The 25505-nt window shown below is 36.9% G+C and overlaps 1 protein-coding gene across 6 annotated transcripts in view; it reads left to right on the plus strand.

The window, feature by feature from the left end:
- The window catches only part of CEP126 (centrosomal protein 126), an 83422-nt gene extending 81369 nt beyond the window's left edge, over nt 1-2053 (plus strand). For 2 of the 6 annotated variants that reach the window (XM_047752843.1, XM_047752844.1), the window contains one exon: nt 1790-2052. In XM_047752843.1, the coding sequence (XP_047608799.1) occupies nt 1790-1852 (63 nt within the window). In that variant the 3' untranslated portion in view covers nt 1853-2052. Of the gene's footprint in view, nt 1-1789 lie in introns of all 6 variants that reach the window. The other 4 variants (XM_047752849.1, XM_047752839.1, XM_047752848.1 and 1 more) reach the window with 4 other exon arrangements.
- The last annotated feature ends 23452 nt before the right edge of the window (nt 2054-25505 follow it).

The following is a 25505-nucleotide window of genomic DNA, read 5'->3' on the forward strand; positions in this document are numbered from 1 at the left end:
GTGGCAACTGAACATTGTTGAGCTATAATTAGAAGAAAGAAAACTGACACTTACTGGGTTCTTACCACTGAAAAGCACTGTGCCAAATGTTGTCACACATATCCTTTTGTTTAATCTTTTAAGCTTGAGACATCAAGTAATTTTCTCAAGTCTCAGACTATTCAGCAGTGAGCCAGGGTTTATACTTTCTCATCTTCCCCTCAAAATCTGTTCTGTAATTCTTGTTTCAATTAATGACACCAACATCCACAAATCCCCAGGAAAGAAATTATATCTCATCCAGGCTTCTCATTCTCCCTTAGCCCTGGTCAATAAACCCTCCTAACAAAAAAGTGCATGTCAAATCTACACACTCTTCTCCATTCCTACTGATAGTATCTTAGTTTAAGAATTCATCATGTCTCATCTGAACCATTGCAATAGCCTCTCTATTTGCCCTCTCCACTGCATCTTTCACACCATCACCACCAGAGTAATCTTTTTAAAATGCAAAGAAGAATATATCACTCTCTTTCTTAAAACTTAACCTCAATAGCTACCCATCTACCTAAAAGATAAAATTAAAACTCCAAAGAACTACATTCAAGACATTTTCACCCTCATCTCCTGTTGCTCCGCAGCTCATAATTTACACACTGCTGGTTAACAGGCAGGTCTCCCTGGAACTCAGTAAATGCTTCCAGAGCCCACACCGCTCCCACTGCCTCACAGGACTTGCTCTCTTGAATGCCTCCCTCCTACCATTCTTTAAGAATTGACTTCAGCGTCACCCCCTCTAGAAAGGCTTATTCAACCCAAACTTTATCCTATCTACAATTTAGAATTTCTTTCTTTTGGCAAACTTTAGCAGCCTGATTTTGTTTCCGTTTGTAAAAATTAATATATTTGTCTCTTTTTATTCATTGAACAGCTATTGCCTGAGTTCTTAACATGTACAAGGCAGCCTGCTAAGGCTGAGACTAGAAAGAGGAAAACACTTTTCTCAAGTAGCTTACATTGTAATAGAGACAAAACGCAGACAATATAGGATAATAGAGTTGCTGCAGGACATCCTCCAGACATCTGCCACGATTTTTCTGTGTAAAAATTCAGAATCTTAGAGGCAGAATTTTCAGTTTAGGATGTTTTACTTACTTTTTAAAATAAAATAAATTTGGAGTTCCTATTGCGGCACAGCGGAAACAAAACCAACTAGTATCCTTAAGGACACAGGTTCAATCCCTGGCCTCGCTCAGTGGGTCATGGAACTGGCATTACCATGAGCTGTGGTGTAGGTCGCAGACATAGCTCAGATACTGCACTGCTGTGGCTGTGGCATATGCCAGCAGCTGTAGCTCCGTTCAACCCCTAGCCTGGGAACTCCATGTGCCATGGATGCAGCCCTAAAAAACAAAAAATAGTAATAATAACTTTAATGAATGTTTAGCAGTTACCTCCCCAAGCAGCTTCTTTAGCCCAATATGTTGTTAAACTGCTCCTACTCCAGGTACTTCCTATAGAAAATAAAATTATTAGATTTTGACCATTTACATGGATTATGATTTTTAAAAATCACCCTTAAGCACATCTTACCAGTAGCAAAGAGTAAAGGTTATGAATTACTATGTATGATGCCTTATACAAAGTAGTAGTCATTATGTTGTGAATGATACATATGCAGCATTTGAGAAATTGAATTACAAGTTTAGTCTTATTAAAATCTGTAATCTGTAAGGAGAGCCACCTTATAGATTTTACCTTAAGGTCTATGAATGCTACAGTAAAAGAATATTCTGAAATTATGTTACAGGACAGCCAGCCAAGGACCAGTCTATCTCCTGATGTTGGATCCAGATCACAGAGAAAATGCTGATGAAGTGTAACAGTAACTATAACAGGAATCATTATTTTTGAGATTCTCATGTAAATATATATTTATGCATTTGTTAATTATTAAAACACTATTATCATAAAATAAAGCTGAATCATAACATGGGCAATGGAGATAAAGTGACTAATTTACATTTATGCTACAAATTATACTTTATTATGTATTTTATGATAAATATGTTTTTAATAAATGAAAATACTTCATTGTTTTTAATGAGAATGCTACTGGAAATAATATCATTATATTTAAAAATAAGATATTTTATTATTCAAATTATGTATTAGCTATAGTTCTAAGCTTGTTTTTCCAAAATTCATAATAAATTTACTAAATTACTGTACAGTGGTGTAAAGAATTTATGATTAATAATACCTCTCAAAAAGTAATGCTTAAGACTTTGAAGGATCTCTGTACTTTGGAGATGTTACCAATAGGTCTTGTTCTCAATTCTGCATGCTCAGAAATTAAAGTTATCACTTTATCCAGGGGCAGTTGGTCTCTAAAGAACTGACTTCACTAGGAAAGCTCTCAAGGTAGATGGTAAATATAAAAAATAAACTGCAGTCCCAACTGGATTTCTTGAATTCCTGATCAGTATATTTTTTTCCCAATAAGAATGCCTACTAGAGAAACCATATTTATATTAGAAGATTGTTTTTTTAAAGTATGGAAATAAAGCCAAAGGTTATATGATCATAAAAATTTTTCATAGAATTATGACAGTCTCATACCTTCTTTTATTTTCCATGAACTATTTCCTCTTCATGCTCTCATCACCTCTTATCTGGACTATTTCAAGATGAATTTCTTACCTCTGGCACCAATAGTGCTACTAGAATGGCATTTCTAAAGTGTGAGTGACATGGCCAGAATGAAAATCATACCAACCCCATCTTAAAAGTTTTTAAAATAAACTTATGGTTACCAAAGGGAATAGCTCAGCTAGGGTCGGGAAGGGGCTAAATTGACAGTATGGGATTAACAGATATACACTACTATATATAAAATAGGTAAATAATAAAGATCTACTGTATAACACAGGGAGCAATATTCAATATCTTGTAGTAACCTCTAGTGGAAAAGAATCTGAGATAGAATAGATACATGTGAGTACGTATAACTGAATCACTTTGCTATACACTTGAAACTAATACAACATTGTAAATTGACTTTACTTCAATTTTTAAAATTGAACTATAAAAAAAAAGTTTTTAGAGCTTCTCCTCAAGTGGCTACTGGAGAAAACTGAGCCTAGCATATAAGGTTCTTCATATTCTCAGTCCTCCCTGCTTACCTACATCATCTTTACCACCTTTCTCACCACATCACTTATTCCAATTTACACAACTCCTTGTAGCTCCCCACATACAACCTGCTATCCCATGCCTCTATGCCTGCACATGCATTACATATCCTTAGCTTGGAATGCCTTCTCTTCCACCCTACTTTAATTCATTCTTTTAAATTCTCCTTAGGTAGAATTTTCTCCAATTTTCCCTAATAATCATCTCTACTACCTCCTTTATATAAACCATGCCCTTTGTACCCTGAACCATAATTATTTGTGTGTATATGTCTTTTCTTCTAGATCAAGAATTTCCTGGAAGGTAAAGATTATCATTCATTTGTGCCTTTAGGAATTAAAATAGCACATAGTGGCAGATCAAAATAACAAATAAAAGGGAAAAAAAGAATCAATTGCTCATAGTTTATCAAGCCCCTACTATGTTCTAGGTATTGCTCTAGGATACAATTAAAGCGATGATACTGAATAGGCAGTTAAATACACAAGTCTGTAATTTGGGTGTGTGGTCCTGAGTGAAGACATATGGAAATTGCTGGTATGTAAATGATATTTACAGCCACAAAACTGGGTGAGATCACCTGGAGAGAGGGTAGCTAGAGATCTGAGGAGCCAAGCAAAGAAATTATCTCAAAAAAAGAGGAATCCGCTGTGTCAGTGCTGATAGTAAGTTTGGGTTAGATTAAGACTGGAAACTCTTGGAGTTCCTGTTGTGGCTCAGCGGTAACAAACCCGACTAGTATCCATGAGGACAAGGGTTCGATCCCTGGCCTCACTCAGTGGGTTAAGGATCCAGCATTGCCATGAGCTGTGGTATAGGTTGCAGACACATCTCAGATCCTGCATTGCTGTGACTGTGGCTGTGGTGTAGGCTGGCATCTGCAGCTCTGATTCTACTCCTAGTCTGGGAACTTCCATATGCCACAGGTGCAGCCCTTAAAAAAAAAAATAAAAAGGCAAAAAAATTTTAAAAGACTGGAAAACTCCCATTGGATCTGGCTACCTGGAAGTCACTGGTGATTTTGACAAAAATGGCTCAGCGGAGCATTGGGACAAAAACCTAATTGGAATGGGTTTAAGAGGAAATAAACATAATAATAGGATACTATTAGCAATTTTGTGGCTGATAAAAGTTAGAAAGTTAGAAAAAAATAAGTGGTCCCCAGAATCATGGTCCCCCAAGATGTCCACACCCTCCTCTTGGGACTTGTGAAGTTATTACCTTACTTGGCAAATTAATTACCTTATGTACCTTACTTTGCAGCTACAACTAAGGATCTTGAGATGGAGATATTATCCTGGATTATCTGGGTAGATTCAATTTAATCATAGGGGTCCATATGAGTGAAAGAGTAAGGCAGGAGGGTCATTGTCAAAGTCAGAAAGAGATTTGAGTATTGTGCTAAATTGGCTGGTTTTGAAGATGGAGGAGGGGACCGTGGGCCAGGGAATAGAGGTGGCCTCTAAAAGTGGGAAAAGGCAAGGAAACAAATTCTGCCCGACAGCCACAGCAGTAACACAGTCCTAACAATACCTTGCTTCTAGCACACAGAGAAACCCATTTCAGAATCTGATGTTTATAAAGTAATAAATGTGTGTTGTTTTAAGCCACTAATTGTGTGGAATTTTGTTACAGCATAAAAGGAGACTTAATATACCATTTTACATAACATACTCCTGGGTTATGGGGATTAGAATGTGATTATCTTTGGCGAACCATTATTCTGTTACCATCATCTAGAGACAATTAAATCCACTCAAGGTCAGGGCCAACCAAAAAAGGAAACATGTTATACTTTCTTCTTTGGAGTGTATAAGAGTAGAATTTAGGAAGGCAACAAAAAATTTAGAGCTCAAGTTTTATAAAATAGAAAATTGCATGCCTCTATTAGTAAGTATTTTGGACATTTTTTTTATGCCATTGATACAGTTTTGTGAACTGGGATGCCATCAATAAAATGATATTCCACTCGGTCCTAGTAATGTACAGAGTTAGAGGGAAAGGCCTCTGGCCCTCTTGGTGTCCTATCTTTGGTACAGGTGGCTCCAGGTCTTGGAGACATGGGGCTCCTAGAAGCAGGGCAGAACGAGAGTTCAGCAGGTTCCTCGCCAGGGTGCTCACGCCTTCTCCTTTGATTTCAGGACTGTGGACTGTGACTGTGGAGCATGCTTTTCCAGTTCGCTTTGCAAACAGTGAAGTTTGTTCGAATGGTAAATAATAATAATAATAATAATTAAATAAATAAAACAAGATGATATTCCAGTGGGATAAGCAGGCCACATGGGCTTGGAAGCATTCCAAACACCTCGAATGAAAACTAATTTTTATTTTTAAAAAAAGGATTTGTTTTTATATGCTAATATAGATGTATTCAACAGCATCCTACATGCTAAACCACCTCCACAGTTAATAATCCCTAACCTTAATTCCTTTCATTTGTGTATCAAAGAATGTCTCTACAAATAAGGAATAGTTAAAATCCAAAGTCAAGCTAGGCCAAAACAGCCTCACTAGTAAGCTGGAAAAGCAGAACAAAATCTCTGGTTTACTGATACTCACACATTATGATATTGTCCTTTTATGAAACTACAGTATGACCAGAATCCCCGTGCAGTATTGACCATAAAACTCTAAAAGAAATGTCAGAACTTGAGGACATCCAGAATATGTTCATTAAATGTGAGAAAAGCAGGATTTTCCACCCTGGCACAGTGGGTTAAGAATCTGACTGCAGCAGCTGAGTCACTACATGGAGGTGCAGGTTCCATCCCCAGCCTGGCACAATGAGTTAAGGATCCAGCATTGCTGCATATGCAGTTGGGTTGCAGCTACATCTTGGATTCAATCCCTGGCCCAGGAACTTCTGTTTGTTGCAGGTGCGGCCATTAAAAAAAGAGAGAGAAGTGTAAGACAAAGAATGGCGATTCCTTGTGAATTGAAGTGAATGAGAATAGCATTTTGCATGCTATAAAGGTGAGGACTAAGTGAGAATGTCTTTTTTTTTTTTGTCAATAAGTAATGTTTTAATCTGTCCAAATAATTTTTTTTAATTTATTTATTTTTCCACTATACAGCATGGGGACCAAGTTACACTTACATGTATACATTTTTTCCCACCCTTTGTTCTGTTGCAATATAAGTATCTAGACATAGTTCTCAATGCTACTCAGCAGGATCTCCTTGTAAATCCATTCCAAGTTGTATCCGATAACCCCAAGCTCCCGATAATTCCCACTCCCTCCCTCTGAGAATGTCTTAATATCTATATTTTTAAATAATGTAAGAAAGAGAAGTGTCTTTTAAGTTTTAGGAAAAAAGAATTCTTTCAAATTGAGAAGGTAAATTTAGAATAAATCAAAGAAAGCATCCTTCAGTGAATAAACTTATAAAACTCACTATGAAATAAAATAATCTCTTAGGCAAAAGATATCAAAAAGTCAAATGAAAAGTTTAGACACATTTGTGAGAGGCAGAGCTTCTAATAACCATAAGACAAATTTAGACAGGTTTATCTTTAAAATTGGCATCAGAGGAGTTCCTGCTGTGGCACAATTGGATCATTGGCTTCTCTGCCATGCCAGGAAACAGGTTTGATCCCTGGCCTTGTGCAGTGGACTAAAGGATCTGGTGTTGCCACAGCTGCAGCATAGGTATTAACTGCAGCTCAGATCTGATTCCTGCAAGAGAACTCCATATGCCAAGGGTGTGGACCAAAAAGAAAAAAAAAAAAATGGCATCAGAGAATAATTGCCTGTAAGAGAGAGCATGGAAACACATGTGAATATTTGAACTAAGAATGAGTCTATAAAATTTTTAAGTGAAATTTTAATTAGAATATAACACATATAGAAAGGGGGACAAATCATAGATATATATACTTTATAACTTGATGAAATTTTATGAAGTGGGCACACCTATGTAACCACCACCCAGATTAAAGACATGGAACATTACTAGTGCCCCAGAAGTATTACACAACACCCCTCAAAGATAATTGCTATTCTGACTTTTATCACTAGAGATCTAGTTAGTCCATTTGGGGAGTTTATATAAATACAATCATACTGGGGAATATATATGTTAAATAATAAAATTAGCATCAGAGAGGATTACCATGACCTCATTTTAAATCTATGTTGTCAGTAAAATGCACCAACACCACTCAATACAAGAACTATAGAGGTAAATTTTCATTTCTAAGAAGAACAAAACCCCATTAGTTGGAGTCAGAATGGCAATTCCTACAAATGTTGATGCTTTTAGAGAAAACTGCATTATATACATATGTAATAAATACATACACATATATTTTGATAGATTGTTACATGTACTAGATTTTCTCGATTTCATGTAATTTTATCCTTTTCAATTAAAAAATTATTTAAATGTAAAATTAAATATGATTTAGCTTTTATATCTCTATAAACCTTTTATTTAAAAAGTTGCAGGAGTTCCCATCTTGGCTCAGCAGTAATGAACCTGACTAGTATCCATGAGGACGTGGGTTCGATCTCTGGCCTTACTCAGTGGATTAAGGCTCCATTGTTGCCATGAGCTGTGGTTTAGGTGGCAGATGCAGTTCAAATATGACCCTTGGCGTGGGAACTTCCATATGTTGCAGGTATGGCGCTAAAAAGACCAAAAAAAAAGTTTCAAAAATATGTATTTCTCTTCTTCTTTCTTTGACATTAAGAAATCTGGCTTTTACTATCCACAACTCATGCATTAATCTGTTTAACCTTGGTACACAATGGAAAGTAGTTTCAGAACTGTTATCCCATATACCAATGAGAAACAAATTTACTAACTAAAATACAGTATTTATACCATTCTGTTTGTCTTCAGCCTTACTGATTCACTCAATCAAAGTTGCTTAGGTCAGCTCCTTTCTCCCCCATCCCTTTCAGTGTGGTTTTGTTATTAATTTTAATTGTTAGATTTATTCTTCACAATCAGAAGTCCATGCTGAATTCTTCCAACATTCTGGCTGAAGCTTCTCTAATTGTCATACAGTCCTTTTATGGTTTATAGTTCTGTGAGTGTTGACAAATGCATGGATTTGTGCATCCACCATCACTCTACCATGAAGATTCATCAAGCCAAAAACTCTCTTGTGCAGCTATGAGCAACAACTGATCCATATTTTGTTCTTATGGTTTTGCCTTTTTGAAAAAGGGAGTGCTAGAATTAAACCTGTAGTGCTGGATGAGAGTCAGAAGAATAAGCATGAATTAATGCTGTTTCAAAATATATACACAGATAGATGGATACAAGAACCTAGATATGTATGTGCACATGGATCAGCACACATACACATATTTCCTTGCCCTGTCTACTGACAGGACTGACACTCAGATCTTGGTTTCTAAATACTATTTCTAATAAAAGGAACCAGGGTTTTGAGGAGAGTAATCGATTCTAGAACTGGCATAGGGAAAACACAAGACAGGCCTACAGTAAATAAAAATGGGAACTTTTTTATTTTTGGCTTTTTAGGGCCACACCCGCTGCATATGGAAGTTCCCAGGCTAGGGGTCAAATCAGACCTGGGGTCACATCACAGCCACAGCAGCGAGGGATCCGAGCTATGTCTGTGACCTACACCATGCTGGATCCCCAACCCACTGATTGAGGCTAGGGATCAAACCCTCATCCTCCTGGATACTTGTCAAATTCATTTCCACTGTGCAGCAACAGGAACTCCAAAATGGGAATGTTTCAAAAAGACGAAAGATCTAACTAAAAGTGCTTCCAGTGGCCAAAGCTGGAGCAGTTTGAGCAACCAGATAAATCATGATAATATTGTATTATAACCCAAAGAATAAAACAACTATCCATAAATCCATGCTAACATAAATGATTGAATAAATAGGGCAGCAGAGATGAACAACTCTTCTTTACAAAAGAATTCCATTTAATAAACATAGGTAGAAGAAACTAGGGAAACAAAAATCACATTAGAAAATCGTTACAGGAGTTCCCGTCGTGGTGCAGTGGTTAACGAATCCGACTAGGAACCATGAGGTTGCAGGTTCGATTCCTAACCTCGCTCAGTGGGTTAAGGATCCAGCATTGCCGTGAGCTGTGGTGTAGGTCACAGATGCGGCTCAGATCCCTAGTTGCTGTGGTTCTGGTGTAGGCCAGTGGCTACGGCTCTGATTAGACCCCTAGCCTGGGAACCTCCATATGCCGCGGGAGCAGCCCTAGAAAAGGCAAAAAGACAAAAAAAAGAAAAAAGAAAATCATTACAAGATCCACAAATTAATGCTAAAATTAGATGGAAATTTTAAGGAAAAGCAGGATATCTGCATAACCTCAAAGTATCTCACCCAAAGTATTTATTAATTACAAAGGGAAAAAAGTAGTCATATTAACGAGACCCTGGCTTCTACCACCTGAACCAAATGATCAAGGTTAAAATTACTAGTAAGAGAACATGTGAATATCATATATAACACACTGAGAAGGGTACATCACTTCTGTAGCATTCGCTCCAAAAATCTATAAACTCAATAGGAGAAAAACAGCATACAAACTCAGACCAATTGAGGACATTCTGCAAAATGCCTGATCAGTACTTTCCAAAAGTGTCAAGGTCATGGAAGGAAAGAACTGTCACAGATTGAAAGAGACAAAAGGGCAGAATAAAATGTAACATGATATCTTGGACTGGACCCTGAAACAGAATAAGGACATTAGTGAAAGAAGAAAAAAAAGATGAAATCCTAATAAAATTGGTAGTTTAGTTAATAGCATTGTATAAATGTTTTTTTCTAAATTTTAGTAATGCTGCTATTGGTTATATGGGTTGTTAACATTAGGGAAAGCTGAGCAATGGGTATATAGGGACTCTCTGTACTGTCATGATGACACTTCTATAAGTCCAAAATTATCTTAATATAAAAAGTTAAAACATTTTAAACTCTTAAAACACTTAAAGCATTTGTTGTACCATATGTCCCAATTTTTGCTCTAGAAAAAGATGTCACTATGATTACACAAAACATTAAAACATGTACTTAATAGCGTATTTAAAAATTGGAGTTCCCTGGTGGCCTATCACTTAAGGACTTAGTGTTGTCATTGATATGGCTAGGGTTTGATCCCTGGCCTGGGAATTTCTGCATGCCATGACCAAAAAAAGAAAAATACATTATGCACTTATGTACATAAGTAAGAGTAATCTTCTTACTTATAGGCATGGATAACTTAGACTGATTGAAAGCCATATCCCAAGCCCAACGTCAGTGATGCTGAAAAAGAGAAATCTCACTCTTGTCAAAATAGGAGAAGAGGAGTTCCTGCTGTGGCACTGTGGGTTAAGAAACTTACTGCATTGGCTCAGGTCACTGCGGAGGCGCAGGTTCAATCCCCGGCCTGGAGCAGTGGGTTAAAGGATCCATCATTGCCATAGCTGTGGCTCAGATTCAACCTATGGCCCAGAAACTTCAATATGCAGTAGGTGTAGCCATAAAAATAAATTTAAAAAAAAGTATTAGAGCCTCAATGTGCTTAATAGCAAGGCTGTATTCTCTACAGCATCTGCAGGAGTGGTAAAGGTAAGAACTCTTTGGATAGGAAACACACAGACTTTTGGTAGCACACAGAGTACCCCCCTCAGCCTAGCCTGTATCATCCCACATTCACCAAGGTTCTTATGGCCACAAGCCCTCATTTGCTTATGGCATATGTGTTATCAAAATGACAAAAATAACCTTTTTACTCCCCATAGTGGGGAAAAAATCCATTAAGTACTGGTTATTTGAAAGAAAAAAGTCTACATGCAGAGAAAAAATTATTTTTATCTTGCAGTAAAGACCTTTATCTTATAAGATCTAACATTTATTGAAAGCTTACAATATGTCAAATCTTATGCAAAGTTATTTATATGCAGAACCTCATCTAATCCTCCTAGCAACCCAATGAGGTGTCCATATTTTAAACGAGGGGAGTTCCCGTTATGTCTCAGTGGGTTAGGAACCTGACTGGTATCCATGAGGATGCAGGTTCGATCCCTGGCTTTGCTCAATGGGTTAAGGATCCAGTGGTGTGACAAGCTGCAGTGTTGGTCGCAGATGTGGCTCCAATTCCCGCTTTGCCATTGCTATGGCTGTGGTGTAGGCTGGCAGCTGCAGCTCGGATTCGACCCCTAGCCTGGGAACTTCCATATGCCTCAGGTGAGGCCCTAAAAAGAAAAAAAGGTATATTTCAAATGAGGGAACTGAAGTAAGGTGAGGTGAGGCAAAGTGAAGTTGTGCCCAAGTTCACAAAACTAGGAAAAGATAAACAGGAGTGAAATCAAAGTCTATTTGACTTTAGAGCTCATTTAACTCTTAAAATATACAACCAGCTCTCTTTACAGAGCAGAATTTTCTAGATGATTATGAGTATGGGCATAGCTACAAGATTTTAAACAAGGTAAAAATATTTTTAATCTTTTTGCAAACATATCTAAAGCAAACATACAACAAAAACTTTTATAAACAAATATATGTACCACTTGGATGGAGAATTATTTAATTTGCCTCATGGGTACTTGGGGCACTTTGAAACTTGACACTAAATCCTTTAGCTTTTGTAGATTGCAATGGAATGTACTAGGCACTCTGTCTTCTAAATACTAAGGGTGTCAGGGTTAACTGCTAGCCAAATGGCAAACAAAACCACTTTGGGGCTGTGGAGAAAAGGGGGGCTGTGGAGAAAAGGGAACCCTCCTGCAGTGTTGGTGGGAATGTAAACTGGTACAGCCACTATGGAGAACAGTTTGGAGATACCTTAGAAATCTATACATAGAACTTCCATATGACCCCACAATCCCACTCTTGGGCATCTATCCAGACAAAACTCTACTTAAAAGAGACACGTGCACCCGCATGTTCATTGCAGCACTATTCACAATAGCCAGGACATGGAAACAACCCAAATGTCCATCGACAGATGATTGGATTCGGAAGAGGTGGTATATATACACAACGGAATACTACTCAGCCATAAAAAAGAATGACATAATGCCATTTGCAGCAACATGGATGGAACTAGAGAATCTCATACTGAGTGAAATCAGCCAGAAAGACAAAGACAAATACCATATGATATCACTTATAACTGGAATCTAATATCCAGCACAAATGAACATCTCCTCAGAAAAGAAAATCATGGACTTGGAGAAAAGACTTGTGGCTGCCTGATGGGAGGGGGAGGGAGTGGGAGGGATCGGGAGCTTGGGCTTATCAGACACAACCTAGAATAGATTTACAAGGAGATCCTGCTGAATAGCATTGAGAACTTTGTCTAGATACTCATGTTGCAACAGAAGAAAGGCTGGGGAAAAAATGTAATGTATACATGTAAGGATAACCTGACCCCCTTGCTGTACAGTGGGAAAATAAAAAAATTATAAAAATAAAAAAAAATTAATTGAACAACAAAAATAAATAAATAAAAAATAAAACTAAGACTCAGAACCCAAAAAAAAAAAAAAAAACCACTTTGCCTACTTGGCTAGTGTAAGAAAAGGATGGAAGAACACAAATTATGTAGTCTCTGCTGTTTCCTTTTTATGTTTATACATACTTTTAATGATGATCTCTTTCTTAAGGGAAAAATAGTATAGAAGAAAAGTATCAGAAATGGAATAGTGAGCATTTCAGTTGTGGCTCAGTGGTAATGAACCCAAGTAGTATCCATGAGGACACGGGTCCAACCCCTGGCCTCGCTCAGTGGGTTAAGGATCCGGCATTGCCTTGAGCTTCAGTGTAGGTTGCATTGCCTTGAGCAGCAGTTCGGATCCCTCATTGCTGTGGCTATGCTGTAGGGCAGCAGCTGCAGCTCCGATTTGACCCCTAGCCTTGGAACTTCCATATACCTAGGGTGTGGCCCTAAAAAAGATTTTAAAAAAAAGGAAGGAAGGAAGGAAGGAAGGAAGAAGAGAGAAGAAAAAAAAGAAAGAAAGACGAAGAAAGAAGAAAGAAAGAAAAGAAAAGAAAGAAAGAAAGAAAAGAAGAGAAAGAAAGAAAGAAAGAAAGAAAGAAAAAGAAAAAGAAAGAAAGAGAAAAAAGAAATGGGATAGTAAATGATTTCAATTTAAAAAGTCAAGGAATATGTCGCTAAATGAAAAAGCAAATGTTACTAAACGAAACAGTATCAGCCAGATACACTACAACATCAGCTATGTATTTCTAAAGTGAATATCGTTCCCTAAGGTGACATGGGGGAAGTATTAGGGAAACCTAAATTATCCTCCAAAATTCCTTTCCTTTTCATTTTCTTATTTGGCAAAGTCTAACACTCCCTCACAATTAGCAAGTCAAAACACCCTGTTTTGCTGTGGAAATTGGATCCCTGCTTTTAGTAGCATGTACAGAAGGCAAAGACAGAAGGATCAATGGAGAGGTTAAGAAATTATCTTATTACAGCATCTGTCTACAGCACTTTCATTTGCTCACTTATTAAATATGCATTTTAAGCACCGTCTATATCACAGACACTACTACAGATAGAGGAACAAAAATGAACAGCACAACCTTTACTTTCCAGTAACTCGGGTTTCTAGGGAAAGAGACAAAAGTATAACTGTAAGAGCATTAAACTTGGTTCCAAAAGGAGTGGAATGGATAAAGCACATACTTGCACCTAACTTTGCCTGGGAAAGTCAGGATATTGGGGCTTGAGTTGGGATTGACCAGGCAGAGAGAAGCACAAACAATATTCCAGGAATAGAGAATTGTGTGTACAAGACAATTACATGTACAGCTAAAGTTTCAAGCTGGGGAGTAGCAGGAGATGCAGCTCGAAGGGCTGACTTAAGCCAAATGGAGGTGGCTAACTGCCTTGTATTATCACTGTTGTCTTCTTACTAAACTATAGAACATGTCTTATTCATCAGTATATCCCCAACCCAGTGTATACCAGGTAGTAGATCCTCACATAAGTCCAAGAATGTTTTTACATGTAATTTTATGTCTAGATCATTCTGTATTAAGCTGTAGTATCTGGTTTGGTTTGTTTTGTTTTTAACAGATGTGATATACTGTCCTCTAGTGGTTATAAAAATAGGCTTTCTATCACAATGAATGCCAGTAGATTTCACACTTTAAAATGCTGGTTATTTTCATGTGTTGGCTATTGTAAATAATGCTGCAGTGAACATGGAGGTGCAGATGTGTTTTTGAGAGAGTGATTTCATTTCCTTCTGATAAATATCCAGAAGTAGAATTGCTGGATTATATGGTAGTTCTATTTTTTATTTTTTGAGGAATTCAAATTTTGCTTGGAAGTTAAATTTATTGTGGTAATCACTTTGCAATATATACATTATTTGGTACACCTAAAACTAATACTATGTTATATGTCAATTATACCTCAATTAAAAAAAATAATAATGCTGGGTACAACCAATAAGATATCTTCATCCACTGATATCTTGCCACCCAGTCTGAAAAATCAAAGGTCTCTGATATGACTTATTTTAATATATTGTTTGATATATTTACATATATATCACAATATGTTACACAGACTATTGTTAATGATATAATTCATTCTGAAAGTAAATGTTATCCAACTTCTCAAATAGTAAGTTGGTTAAATTTAATAATACAAATAACATAAAATTCCTCATACATTAATACTAATGATTTAACTGACTAAATATACTATGTTTCTAATTTATATACATTTTACACTCATTATCTCAACGTCTCTACAACAAACTTCTCTACTTTTACTCTTCAAATACTGAATTTCCTCAAGAATAACAAGATAAATATATGTAATAAAGTTTTTGTTACAAAAAATATAATAAAACACTCAACATGACAATAAGAAAACTGTTAAATTACGTATATTCATATGATGACCATTACATAACCATTAAGATCATGTTTGTAATGAATATTTTGTGAAATAGAGAAATAGCAATGATTCATTGCTAAGTTAGAAAAAAAAGCTATGGAGCTACACCTGTAGTGTCTTAACTATGGGAGGAAAAGAATATCAAGAAAGAAAAACCAGGAAATCTGTGCAACAGAATATTACCAGTGGTGGTTTCTCAGTAGTTTATTTTTCAGACTATCTACCATGTACGTGTATTACTTTTTTATCAGATAAGTAAAAAAGTTAAGCAGAAATGAGAATGTCTTTGATAAAAATGTACACATGAGAGGCTAAAGAATGCCCCTTAAAGTCTGCCTTTCCAGATTTCCTATGAAGCTGAATTACAGATTCTCTAACAGTTTTTTCATTTGGAGACAGAGTTTGCTTGTCACAACATCTTTCAGGGCTTTCCTTTAATATTCCTGAAAGGGGGAGTTCTCTACCTTCAGAATCAGAAGATGAGTAACTAACCCTAAGCTGTCTTTATTTCCCCCTATATATTAATATCAATGAAAATAAACTTTCTAAGAAATTCCTTAGAAAAGTTATATCAGAATGACTTTTGTTCCATGGTTGGCACTTCTGAAAAGAAAGTATAGGTAAAATTAACTAAGTTTTTTTTTTTTATTGTTTTGCAGTATAGTTGCTTTACAGCGTTGTCTTAGTTTCAGGTGTACAGCAAAGAATCATTTATGTATATACATATATCCATTCTTTTTCAGATTCTTTTCCTGTATAAGTTATTATGGAATGTTGAGTACAGTTCCCTGTGCTGTACAGTAGTTCCTTGTTAGTTATCTGTTTTATATATAGTAATGTATATATATTAATCCCAAACTCCTCATTTATCCTTCCCCTCCACATTTCCCCTTTGGTAACCATAAGTTTGATTTTGAAATCTGTGAGTCTGTTCTGTTTTGTAAATAAGTTCATTTGTGTCCTTCTTTTAGGTTCCTCATATAAATAATAGCACATGGTGTTTGTGTCTCACTGTCTGACTAACTTAGCATGAAAATCTCTAGGTCCATCCATGTTGCTGCAAATGGCCTTATTTCATTCTTTTTTTGTAGCTGAATGGTATTCCATTGTATACATGTACGACTTCTTCTTGAGCCTTTCCTCTGCTGATGGATATTTAATCTGCTTCCATGTCTTGGCTATTGTAAATAGTACTGCAATGAACATTGAGGTGCATGTATCTTTTAGAATTAAGATTTTGCTCTGGATGTATGCCCAGGAATGGGATTGCTGGATCATATAGTAATTCTATATTTAGTTTTTTAAGGAACCTCCTTATTTTTTTTCTGTAATGGTTGTACCAATTTAAATTCCCAACAATGGTGTAGAAAGTATTCCCTTTTCTGGGAGTGGTGCAGTGGTTAACAAATACGACTAGGAACCATGAGGTTGCAGGTTCGATCCCTGGCCTCGCTCAGTGGGTTAAGGATCCAGTGTTGCCGTGAGCTGTGGTGTAGGTCACAGACGTGGCTCGGATCCCCATGTTGCTGTGGCTCTGGTGTAGGCTGGTGGCTACAGCTCCGATTAGACCCTTAGCCTGGGAACCTCCATATGCCATGGGTGCGGCCCTAGAAAAAACAGGAGAAAGAAAGAAAGTATTCCCTTTCTCTGCACCCTCTCCAGCATTTATTGTTTGAAGACTTTTCAATGATAGCCATTCTCACTGGTGTGAGGTAACACCTCATTGTAGTTTTTGGTTTGGTTTGGTTTGGTTTTTTGTCTTTTGACGGCTGCACCTGCTGCATATAGAGTTTCGCAGGCTAGGGGTGGAATCAGAGCTACAGCTGCTGGCCTACACCACAGCCATAGCAATGCAGGATCCAAGCCACGTCTGTGACCTACACCACACTCACAGAAACACCAGATCCCCAACCCACTGAGCAAGGCCAGGGATGGAACCCACATCCTCATGGATACTAGTCGGGTTCATTAACCACTGAACCATGACGGGAACTCCATCATTGTAGTTTTGATTTGCCTTTAATAATTTAGTGAGGTTGAGCATCTTTTCATGTGCTCTTTGGCCATCTATCTGTCTCTGTGGAGAAATGTTTATTTAGATCTTCCATCCATTTTTTGATTGGACTTTTTTTATATACAGAGTTGCATGAGCTCTTTGTATATTTTGGAGATTAATCCCTTCTTGGTTGCTTCATTTGCAAATATTTCCTCCCATTCTGTGGGTGATCTTTTAGGAAAACAAAGTTTAGTAAAAGCACTATTAATATTACACTACAGAGTAATAAATAGGTAAGCAAAAATAGAATATTAAAGAGTTGCCTTAATGATTGTTATTGCTTATATCTCCTGAAACTTGGGTTATGAGCCCCCAAAAATTTATGAAAACACTTAAAATATTTTGTAAATCTCTTCTCCATTTTTAATATTTTTATTACTCAGTGAATTTTATTACATTTATAGTTGCACTATGATCATCACAACCAAATTTTATGCCATTTCCATCCCAAACCCTCAGTGCATCCCCCTACCCTCCAACCTGTCTCATTTGGAAACCATAAGTTTTTTCAAAGTCTGTGAGTCAGTATCTGTTCTCCAAAGAATTTCATCGTGTCTTTTTTAGATTCCACATGTAAGTGATATCATTTGATGCTGGTGTCTCATTGTCTGACTGACTTCACTTAGCATGATAATTTCTAGGTCCATCCATGTTGCTGCAAATTTCTTTCCTTTTAATTGCTGAGTAATATTCCACTGTGTATATGTACCACATCTTCTTGATCTACTCCTCCATTGGTGGACATTTAGCTAGTTTCCATGTCTTGGCTATTGTATATAGTGCTGCAATGAACATTGGAATACATATGTCTTTTCGAGTCATGGTTTTCTCTGGATAGATGCCCAAGAGTGGGATTGCTAGAACAAAGGTAGTTCTATTTTTAGTTTTCTGAGGACTCTTCATACTATTTTCCACAGTGGTTGCACCAATTTACATTCCCACCAACAGTGTACTAGGGTTCCTTTTTCTCCACACCCTCTCCAGCACTTATTGTTTGTAGACTTTTTGATGATGGCCATTCTGGCTGGTGTAAGGTGGTACCTCATCATGGTTTTGATTTGCATTTCTGTAGTAATTAGTGATGCTGAACATCTTTTCATGTGTTTTTTTGGCTATCCATATGTCTTCTTTGGAGAATTGTCAGTTTAGATCTTCTGCTCATTTTGTGATGGGATTTTTTTTTTTTTTTTTTTTTTTAGGTATTGAGCTGCAGAGGTATTTATAAGTTTTGGAGATTAATCCCTTGTCAGTTGCTTCATGTGCAAATATTTTCTCCCATTCTGTGGGTTGTCTTTTCATTTTGTTTAGGGTTTCCTTTGCTGTGCAGAAACTTTTAAGTTTAATTAAGTCCCGTTTATTTTTGTTTTTATCATAATTACTTTAGGAGATGGATCTGAAATGTTGCTGTGGTTTATGTCAGAGAGTGTTTGGCCTATGTTTTCTTCTAAGAATTTTATAGTATCTGGTCTTATATTTAGGTCTTTAACCCACTTTGAGTTTATTTTTGTGTATGGTGTCAGGAAGTGTTCTAATTTCATTCTTTTATATGTGGCTGTCCAGTTTTCCCAGCACCACTTATTGAACAAGCTGTCTTTTCTCCATTGTATACTCTTGCCTCCTTTGTCATGGGCATGGGTTTAATTCTGGGCTTTCTATCCTGTTCCTCTGATCTATTTCTGTCTTTGTGGCAGCACCATATGGTTTTGATGACTCTAGCTTTGTAATATAGTATGAAATCAGGGAGCCTGATTCCTCCAGCTCCATTTTTCTTTCTCAGGATGGCTTTGGATATTCTGGGTCTTTTGTGCTTCCACACAAACTTTAAAATATTTTCTTTGAGTTCTGTGAAAAATGTCCTTGGTAATTTGATAGGGATTGCATTGCATCCATAGATTGCCTAGGTAGTATAGTCATTTTGATATTGACTCTTCCAGTCCAAGAGCATGGTATGTCTTTCCACGTATTTGTGTCATCTTTGATTTCTTTCATCAGCATCTTATAGTTTTCAGAGTACAGTTCTTTTGTCTCTTTAGGTAGATTTATTCCTAAGTATTTTATTCTTTCTGATGCCATGGTAAATGGAATTGTTTCCCTAATTTCTCTTTCTGATCTTTCATTGTTAGTATATGGAAATGCAGTCAATTTTTCTGTATTAATTTTGTATCCTGCGACTTTCCAAATTCATTGATGAGCTCTAACAGTTTTCTGGTAGAGTCTTTAGGATTCTCTAAGTATAGTATCATGTCATCTGAAAATGTAGTTTTACTTCTTCCTTTCCATTTGGATTCCTTTTATTTCTTTTACTTCTCTGAATGCTGTGGCTAGAATTTCCAAAACTATGTTGAATAGTAGTGGCAAGAGTGGACATCCTTGTCTTGTTCCTGATCTCAGTGGGAATTCCTTCAGCTTTTCACCATTGAGAATGATGTTAGCTGTGGGTTTGTCATATATGGCCTTTATTATGTTGACGTAGTTTCCCTCTATGCCCACTTTCTGAAGGGTTTTTATCAGAAATGGGTGTTGGATTTTGTCAAAGGCTTTTTATGCATCTATTGAGAGCATCATATCGTTTTTATTCTTCAGTCGTTAATGTGACGTTTCATACTGATTGATTTTTGGATACTGAAGAATCCTTGCATCCCTGGGATAAATCCCACTTGATCATGATGTACAATCCTTTTAATGTGTTATTGGATTTGATTAGCTAGTGTTTTGTTGAGGATTTTTGCATCTATGTTCATCAGTGAAATTGGCCTGTAGTTTTCTTTTTTTGTGGTATCTTTGTCTGGTTTTGGTATCAGGGTGCTGGTGGCCTCCTAGAATGAGTTTGGGAGTGTTCCTTCCTCTACAGTTTTTTGGAATAGTTTCAGAAGAATAGGTGTTAGTTTTTCTCTAAATGTTCGATAGAATTCTCTGTAAATCCATCTTGTCCTGGACTTTTGTTTCTTGGAAGTTTTTTAATCACAGTTTTAATTTCAGTACTTGTGATTGGTCCATTCATCTTTTCTATTTCATCTTGGTTTAGTCTTGGAAGATTGTACTTTTCTAAGAATTTGTCCATTTCTTCTAGGTTTTCTGTTTTATTGGCATATAGTTGCATGTAGTAGTCTCTTATGATCCTTTGAATTTCTGTGATGTCCATTATAATGTCTCCTTTTTCATTTCCAATTTTATTGATTTGAGTCCTCTCTCTTTTTTTCTTCATAAGACTGGCTAACGATTTACCAATTTTGTTAATCTTTTCAAAGAACCAGCTTTTAGTTTCACTGATCTTTTCTATGGTTGTCTTCATTTCTATTTCATAGATTTCTGCTCTGATCTTTATGATTTCTTTCCTTCTACTAACTTCTACTAACTCTAGGTCTTGTCTGTCCTTCTCTTTCTAGCTGCTTTAGATGTAAAGTTAGCTTGTTTATTTGAGCTTTTTCTTGTTTCCTGAGTTAGACTTGTATTGCTATAAACTTCCCTCTTAGAGCTGCTTTTGCTGCATACCATAGGTTTTGGAGTGTCGTATCTTTGTTGTCATTTGCTTCTAGGTATTTTTTAATTTCCTCTTTGATTTCTTCAGTGATCCATTGGTCGTTTAGTAGTGTGTTGTTTAGTCTCCATGTGTTTGTGTTTTTTGCAGTTTTTCTCTTGTTGTTGATCTCCAGTCATATAGCATTGTGGTTGCTTGATATGATTTCAATTTTCTTATAGTTACCAAGGCTTGATTTGTAACCCAGGGAGTGATCAATCTTAGAGAATGTTCTGTGCACACTTGAGAAGAATGTGTATTCTGCTGTTTTGGAATGGAATGTCCTATAAATATCTATTAAGTACATCTAGTCTAATGCTTCATTCAGGGCCTGTCTTTCCTTGTTGATTTCCTATCTGGATGATCTGTCCATTGCTGTAAGTGGGGTGTTAAAGTCCCCCACTATTATCTTGTTATTGTCAATTTCTCTTTTTAAGGTTATTAGCAGTTGCCTTATGCATTGTGATGATCCTATGTTAGGTGCATATATATTTAAAATTGTTATATCTTCTTTTTGGATTGATTCTTTTGTCATTATGTAATGTCCTCCCTTGTCTCTTAAAATATTCTTCATTTTAGTCTATTTTATCTGATAGGAATATTGCTACTCCAGCTTTCTTTTGATTCTCATTTACAAGGAATATTTTTTTCCATCTTCTCGCTTTCAATTCGTATGTGTCCCTAGAAGTGAAGTGGGTCTCTTGAAGATAGCATATATTGTTTTTGTATCCATTCAGCCAGTATATGTCTTTTGGTTGGGGCGTTTAATCCATTTACATTTAAGGTAATTATTGATATGTATGTTCTTATTGTCATTTTATTAACTGTTTTGGATTTGGTTTTGTTGCTCTTTTTTCTTCCCTTCTTTTCTTGTTCTCTCCTCCTGTGGTTTGATGACTATCTTTAGTGTTGTATTTGAGTTGATTTTTCTTATTTGTTTGTGTGTCAATTGTAGATTTTTGGTTTGCAGTTACCCTGAAGTTTTGATATAGGAGTCTGTATATATACAAGATTGTTTTAAGTTGTTGGTCTCTTAATTGCAAGTGCATCTCCAGTGTCCTGTATTTGTACCCTCCTCATGATTTCTGATTTAAGTGCTTGGACGATTTCCTATCTTTACTGTATATATGCCTTTACTGGTGAGCCTTGTCATTTGTAGTATTTTTGTTTCCAGTTATGGCCTTTTCTTTTCTGCCTAGAGAAGTTCTTTTAGTATTTGTCATAAAGCTGGTTTAGTGTTGCTGAATTATCTTAGCTTTTGCTTATCTTTATAGCTTTTGATTTCTCCTTCAAATCTGAATGAGAGCCTTGATGGGTAAAGTAATCTCGGTTGGAGGTTTTTTCCTTTCATTATGGTAAGTATATTGTGCCACTCCCTTCTGGCCTGCAGAGTTTCTGCTATAAAATCTGCTAATAACCTTATCAGGGTTCCCTTGTATGTTATCTGTTTCTTTTCCCTAGCTGCTTTCAATATTTTCTCTTTGTCTTTAATTTTCATCAGTTTGATTAATATGTGTCTCAGGGCATTCCTCCTTGGGTTTATTTTATATGGCACTTGTTGTGCTTCCTGGATTTGAGTAAGCGGTTCCTTTCCCATGTTATGTAAGTTTTCGGCTATTATCTCTTCAAATATTTTTTCTGTCCCTTTCTCTCTCTCTTCTTCTGGCACCCCTGTAATACAGATGTTGGTGCATTCAACGTTGTCCCAGAGTTCTCTGAGACTCTCTTTATTTTTTTTCCATCATTTTTCTCTTTTCCATTGTGCATCAGTGATTTCCACTAGTCTGTCCTCCATCTCACTTATTTGTTCTTCTGCCTCCTGTATTCTGCTGTTGATTGCTTCTAATGAATTTTTTATTTCAGTTATTGTAGTTTGCATCTCTGCTTGCTTACATTTTAAATCTTGTATCTCTTTGCTCAGTGTTTCCTGTAAACTATCAATCTTTGCCTCCAGTTTATTTCCAATGTCTTGCATCATCTTGTAGCATCATCAGTCTAAAGTCTTTTTCCTGAAGGCTGATAATCTCCAGATCACTTAGCTGTTTTTCTGGGGTTTTTTTCTTTCTCCCTTATCTGAGTTATAGTTCTCTGCCTTTTCATTTTTATAGGTTTTTGGTGTGGTGTCCTTTTTGCAGACAATAGAGTTGTAGCCTCTCTTACTTCTGATGTCTGCCCCCCAGAGAAACACACGCTGATGAATATTCCTGAGAGCTTTGCCTCCAATGTCCTTCCCCCACAACAAGCCGCAGTCACCCCCTGTTTTCCCAGGAGATCCTCCAAGAACAGCAGTCAGGTGCAACTCAGATTCCTGTGGAGCCTCTGCTTTGCCCTGGGACCCAGTGCATATGAAAGTCTGTGTGTGCCTTTCAAGAATGGGGTCTCTGTTTCCCCCAGTCCCATGGAGCTCCTGCACACACGCCCCACTGGCCTTCAGTTATTCAGATGCTCTGGGGGCTCTTTCTCCCAATGCCAGATCCCCAGGCATGGGGACTTGATGTGGGGCTCAGAACTCTCACTCCTGTAGGTGAGTCTCTGTGATACAGTTACTTTCCAGTCTGTGGGGCTTCCCACCCAGGAGGTATGAGGTTGCTTGTATCACGTAATCACCCCTTCTACCTCTTGATGTGGCCTCCCCTTTGTCTTCTGGAGTAGGGTATCTTTTTGAAAGTTTCCAGTTCATTTGGTTGAAGGTTTTTCAGCATTTGGTTATAATTTTGTTGTTTTTATGAGAGAAGTTGAGCTCCAGTCCCTTAGGGAAGATTCTTATCTCTAGACGCTTCTATCCTTTACATTAAATGACATATGTTCTTCAAAAGTCTTCTGATTTTTCTCTCTCTTGGCAAGTTGTTCTACATTCTGAAATCATTCCATCAAATGGTCTATTTTCCTTTACTTTCATCCTCTCTTATTTTTCTCAGTAACTACTGTAGAGTTATATCTCCATTTTTAATATTTTATTATCACATTTTATTGCTTATGAAGTAGCTGTTGATTTTTAAGTTTTATTGAAGTATAGCTGATTTACAAGTTTATGATAATTCCTGCTGTACCACAAGTGGTTGAGTTATTCATATACACACATCCATTCTCTTTCCATAATGCCTTTATTCTAGAGATTTTTATAATGCCTAGATACTAAAAATAGAAGTTTAAGTAGTAAATTTTCAAAGAACTGTATTTTTCTATTTGTTTTGGGTTTTGTTGGTTTTTTGGCCATGCCCACAGCATGAGGAAGTTCCTGGGTCAGGGATCAAACCTGCACCACATCAATAAACCAAGCCACAGCCATGACCATGCAGGATCTTTAATTTGCTGAGGCACCAGGGAACTCCTCAAAGAACTTTAAAATGAGAGAGAATTTTATACATCATCTATTTCTAACTTGTACTAGTGATAAAATCCAAGTACTTTTAAATCTTTCTAATGACCATCAAAATAAAACCACTATTGCCTTTTTTATTTCTACAGTTCAGCAAAGAAAGAAAAAATAGTTATCTATAGAAAGGGGAGAGCTTTATAAGTTACCGTGTTTATTAGAAATCAACTGAAAGCTATGTGATTTATTTATGTATGATTTTCTTCATTCAGCACAACTCTGTTGAGTACCTCTAAAATCACCCCTTGGGGATTGGGGACTTCAATAGAGATTAAATACAGTCTTGCATCAATAAATGTGTAGCCATGAGATCTTTTTTTTTTACTTTTTTTTAATAATGATCTTTTTTTTTAATTCAATGAATTGTATTATATTTATAGTTGTACAACTATTGTCACAACCTAATTTTAGAACATTTCCATCCCAAGCCCCCATCTATTCTTCCCTCTCCCCTGCCTTTCCCCTTTGGCAACCATGGGTTTTTCAAAGTCTGTGAGTCTGTTTTTGTTCTGCAAATAAGTTCATTTTTATCCTTTTTTTTTTTTTCAGATTCCGCATATAAGCACTACCATATGATGTTTGTCTCTCACTGAGGACCTTCATTTAGTGTGATAATCTCTAGGTCCATCTGAGATCTTAAAGGCTGGTAAACAAGCATTTAGAACAAAGTGTGATAAATTTTTCAATAAGAGTAACAAAGGTTATGGTGCAAACACACAGGAGTATGTGACCTGGGCTGGGAAGGCAGGTGTCCTGGAGGATGTTGAATACTACACTAAGACATGAAGGGTGGCTTAGACAAGCAAAGATGGAGAAGAGAGAAGGGATAATTCCAGGCATCAGAAACAGCTCATATTAAACTACACCTGCTTTACCTGTGCTTCATAAATCTCCAAATCAGGACACTGAGAGAGCTTCAGGCAAGGAGACCGAATGAACACACAGTTTATCTACACTCCCTCCTAAACCCAATCTAAATGACAAGATTAAAAGAGAGAGAGAGAGTTCCTATTGTGGCTCAGCAGTAATGAACCCTAGTATGCATGAGGATGACGGTTGGATCCCTGGCTCCACTCAGTGGGTTAAGGATCTGGCATTGCTGTGAGCTGTGGTGTAGGCTGCAGACACAGCTTGGATCTGGCATTGCTGTGGCTGTGGTGTAGGCTGCAGACACAGCTTGGATCTGGCATTGCTGTGGCTGTGGTGTAGGCTGGCAGCTATAGCTCTGATTCGACCCCTAGCCTGGGGAAGTTCCATATGTTGCAGCTGTGGCCCTAAAAAGAAAAAAAAAAAAAGAAGAAGACAGACCAGAGGAAAAGACAGCTTAACCCTTTGAAGGTCATAAAGCAGATGGTCAAGTGGTAAGTAACTTGGATGTCCAAAGAAAGCTAAAACTATGCTATGCTGCAGTGGGAGGAGCCCAAAAGCAAGCCAGTCTGTCCTGCAGAACCACAGAAAGCTCAGGTTAACTGGGGTAAAGTTGAAGCTGACACAGGATTAGTTGAAAGTCTGTTTAAGAAGCAGTTATA

Source organism: Phacochoerus africanus, chromosome 11 (genome assembly GCF_016906955.1).
Source record: "Phacochoerus africanus isolate WHEZ1 chromosome 11, ROS_Pafr_v1, whole genome shotgun sequence".
Taxonomy (NCBI): domain Eukaryota; kingdom Metazoa; phylum Chordata; class Mammalia; order Artiodactyla; family Suidae; genus Phacochoerus; species Phacochoerus africanus.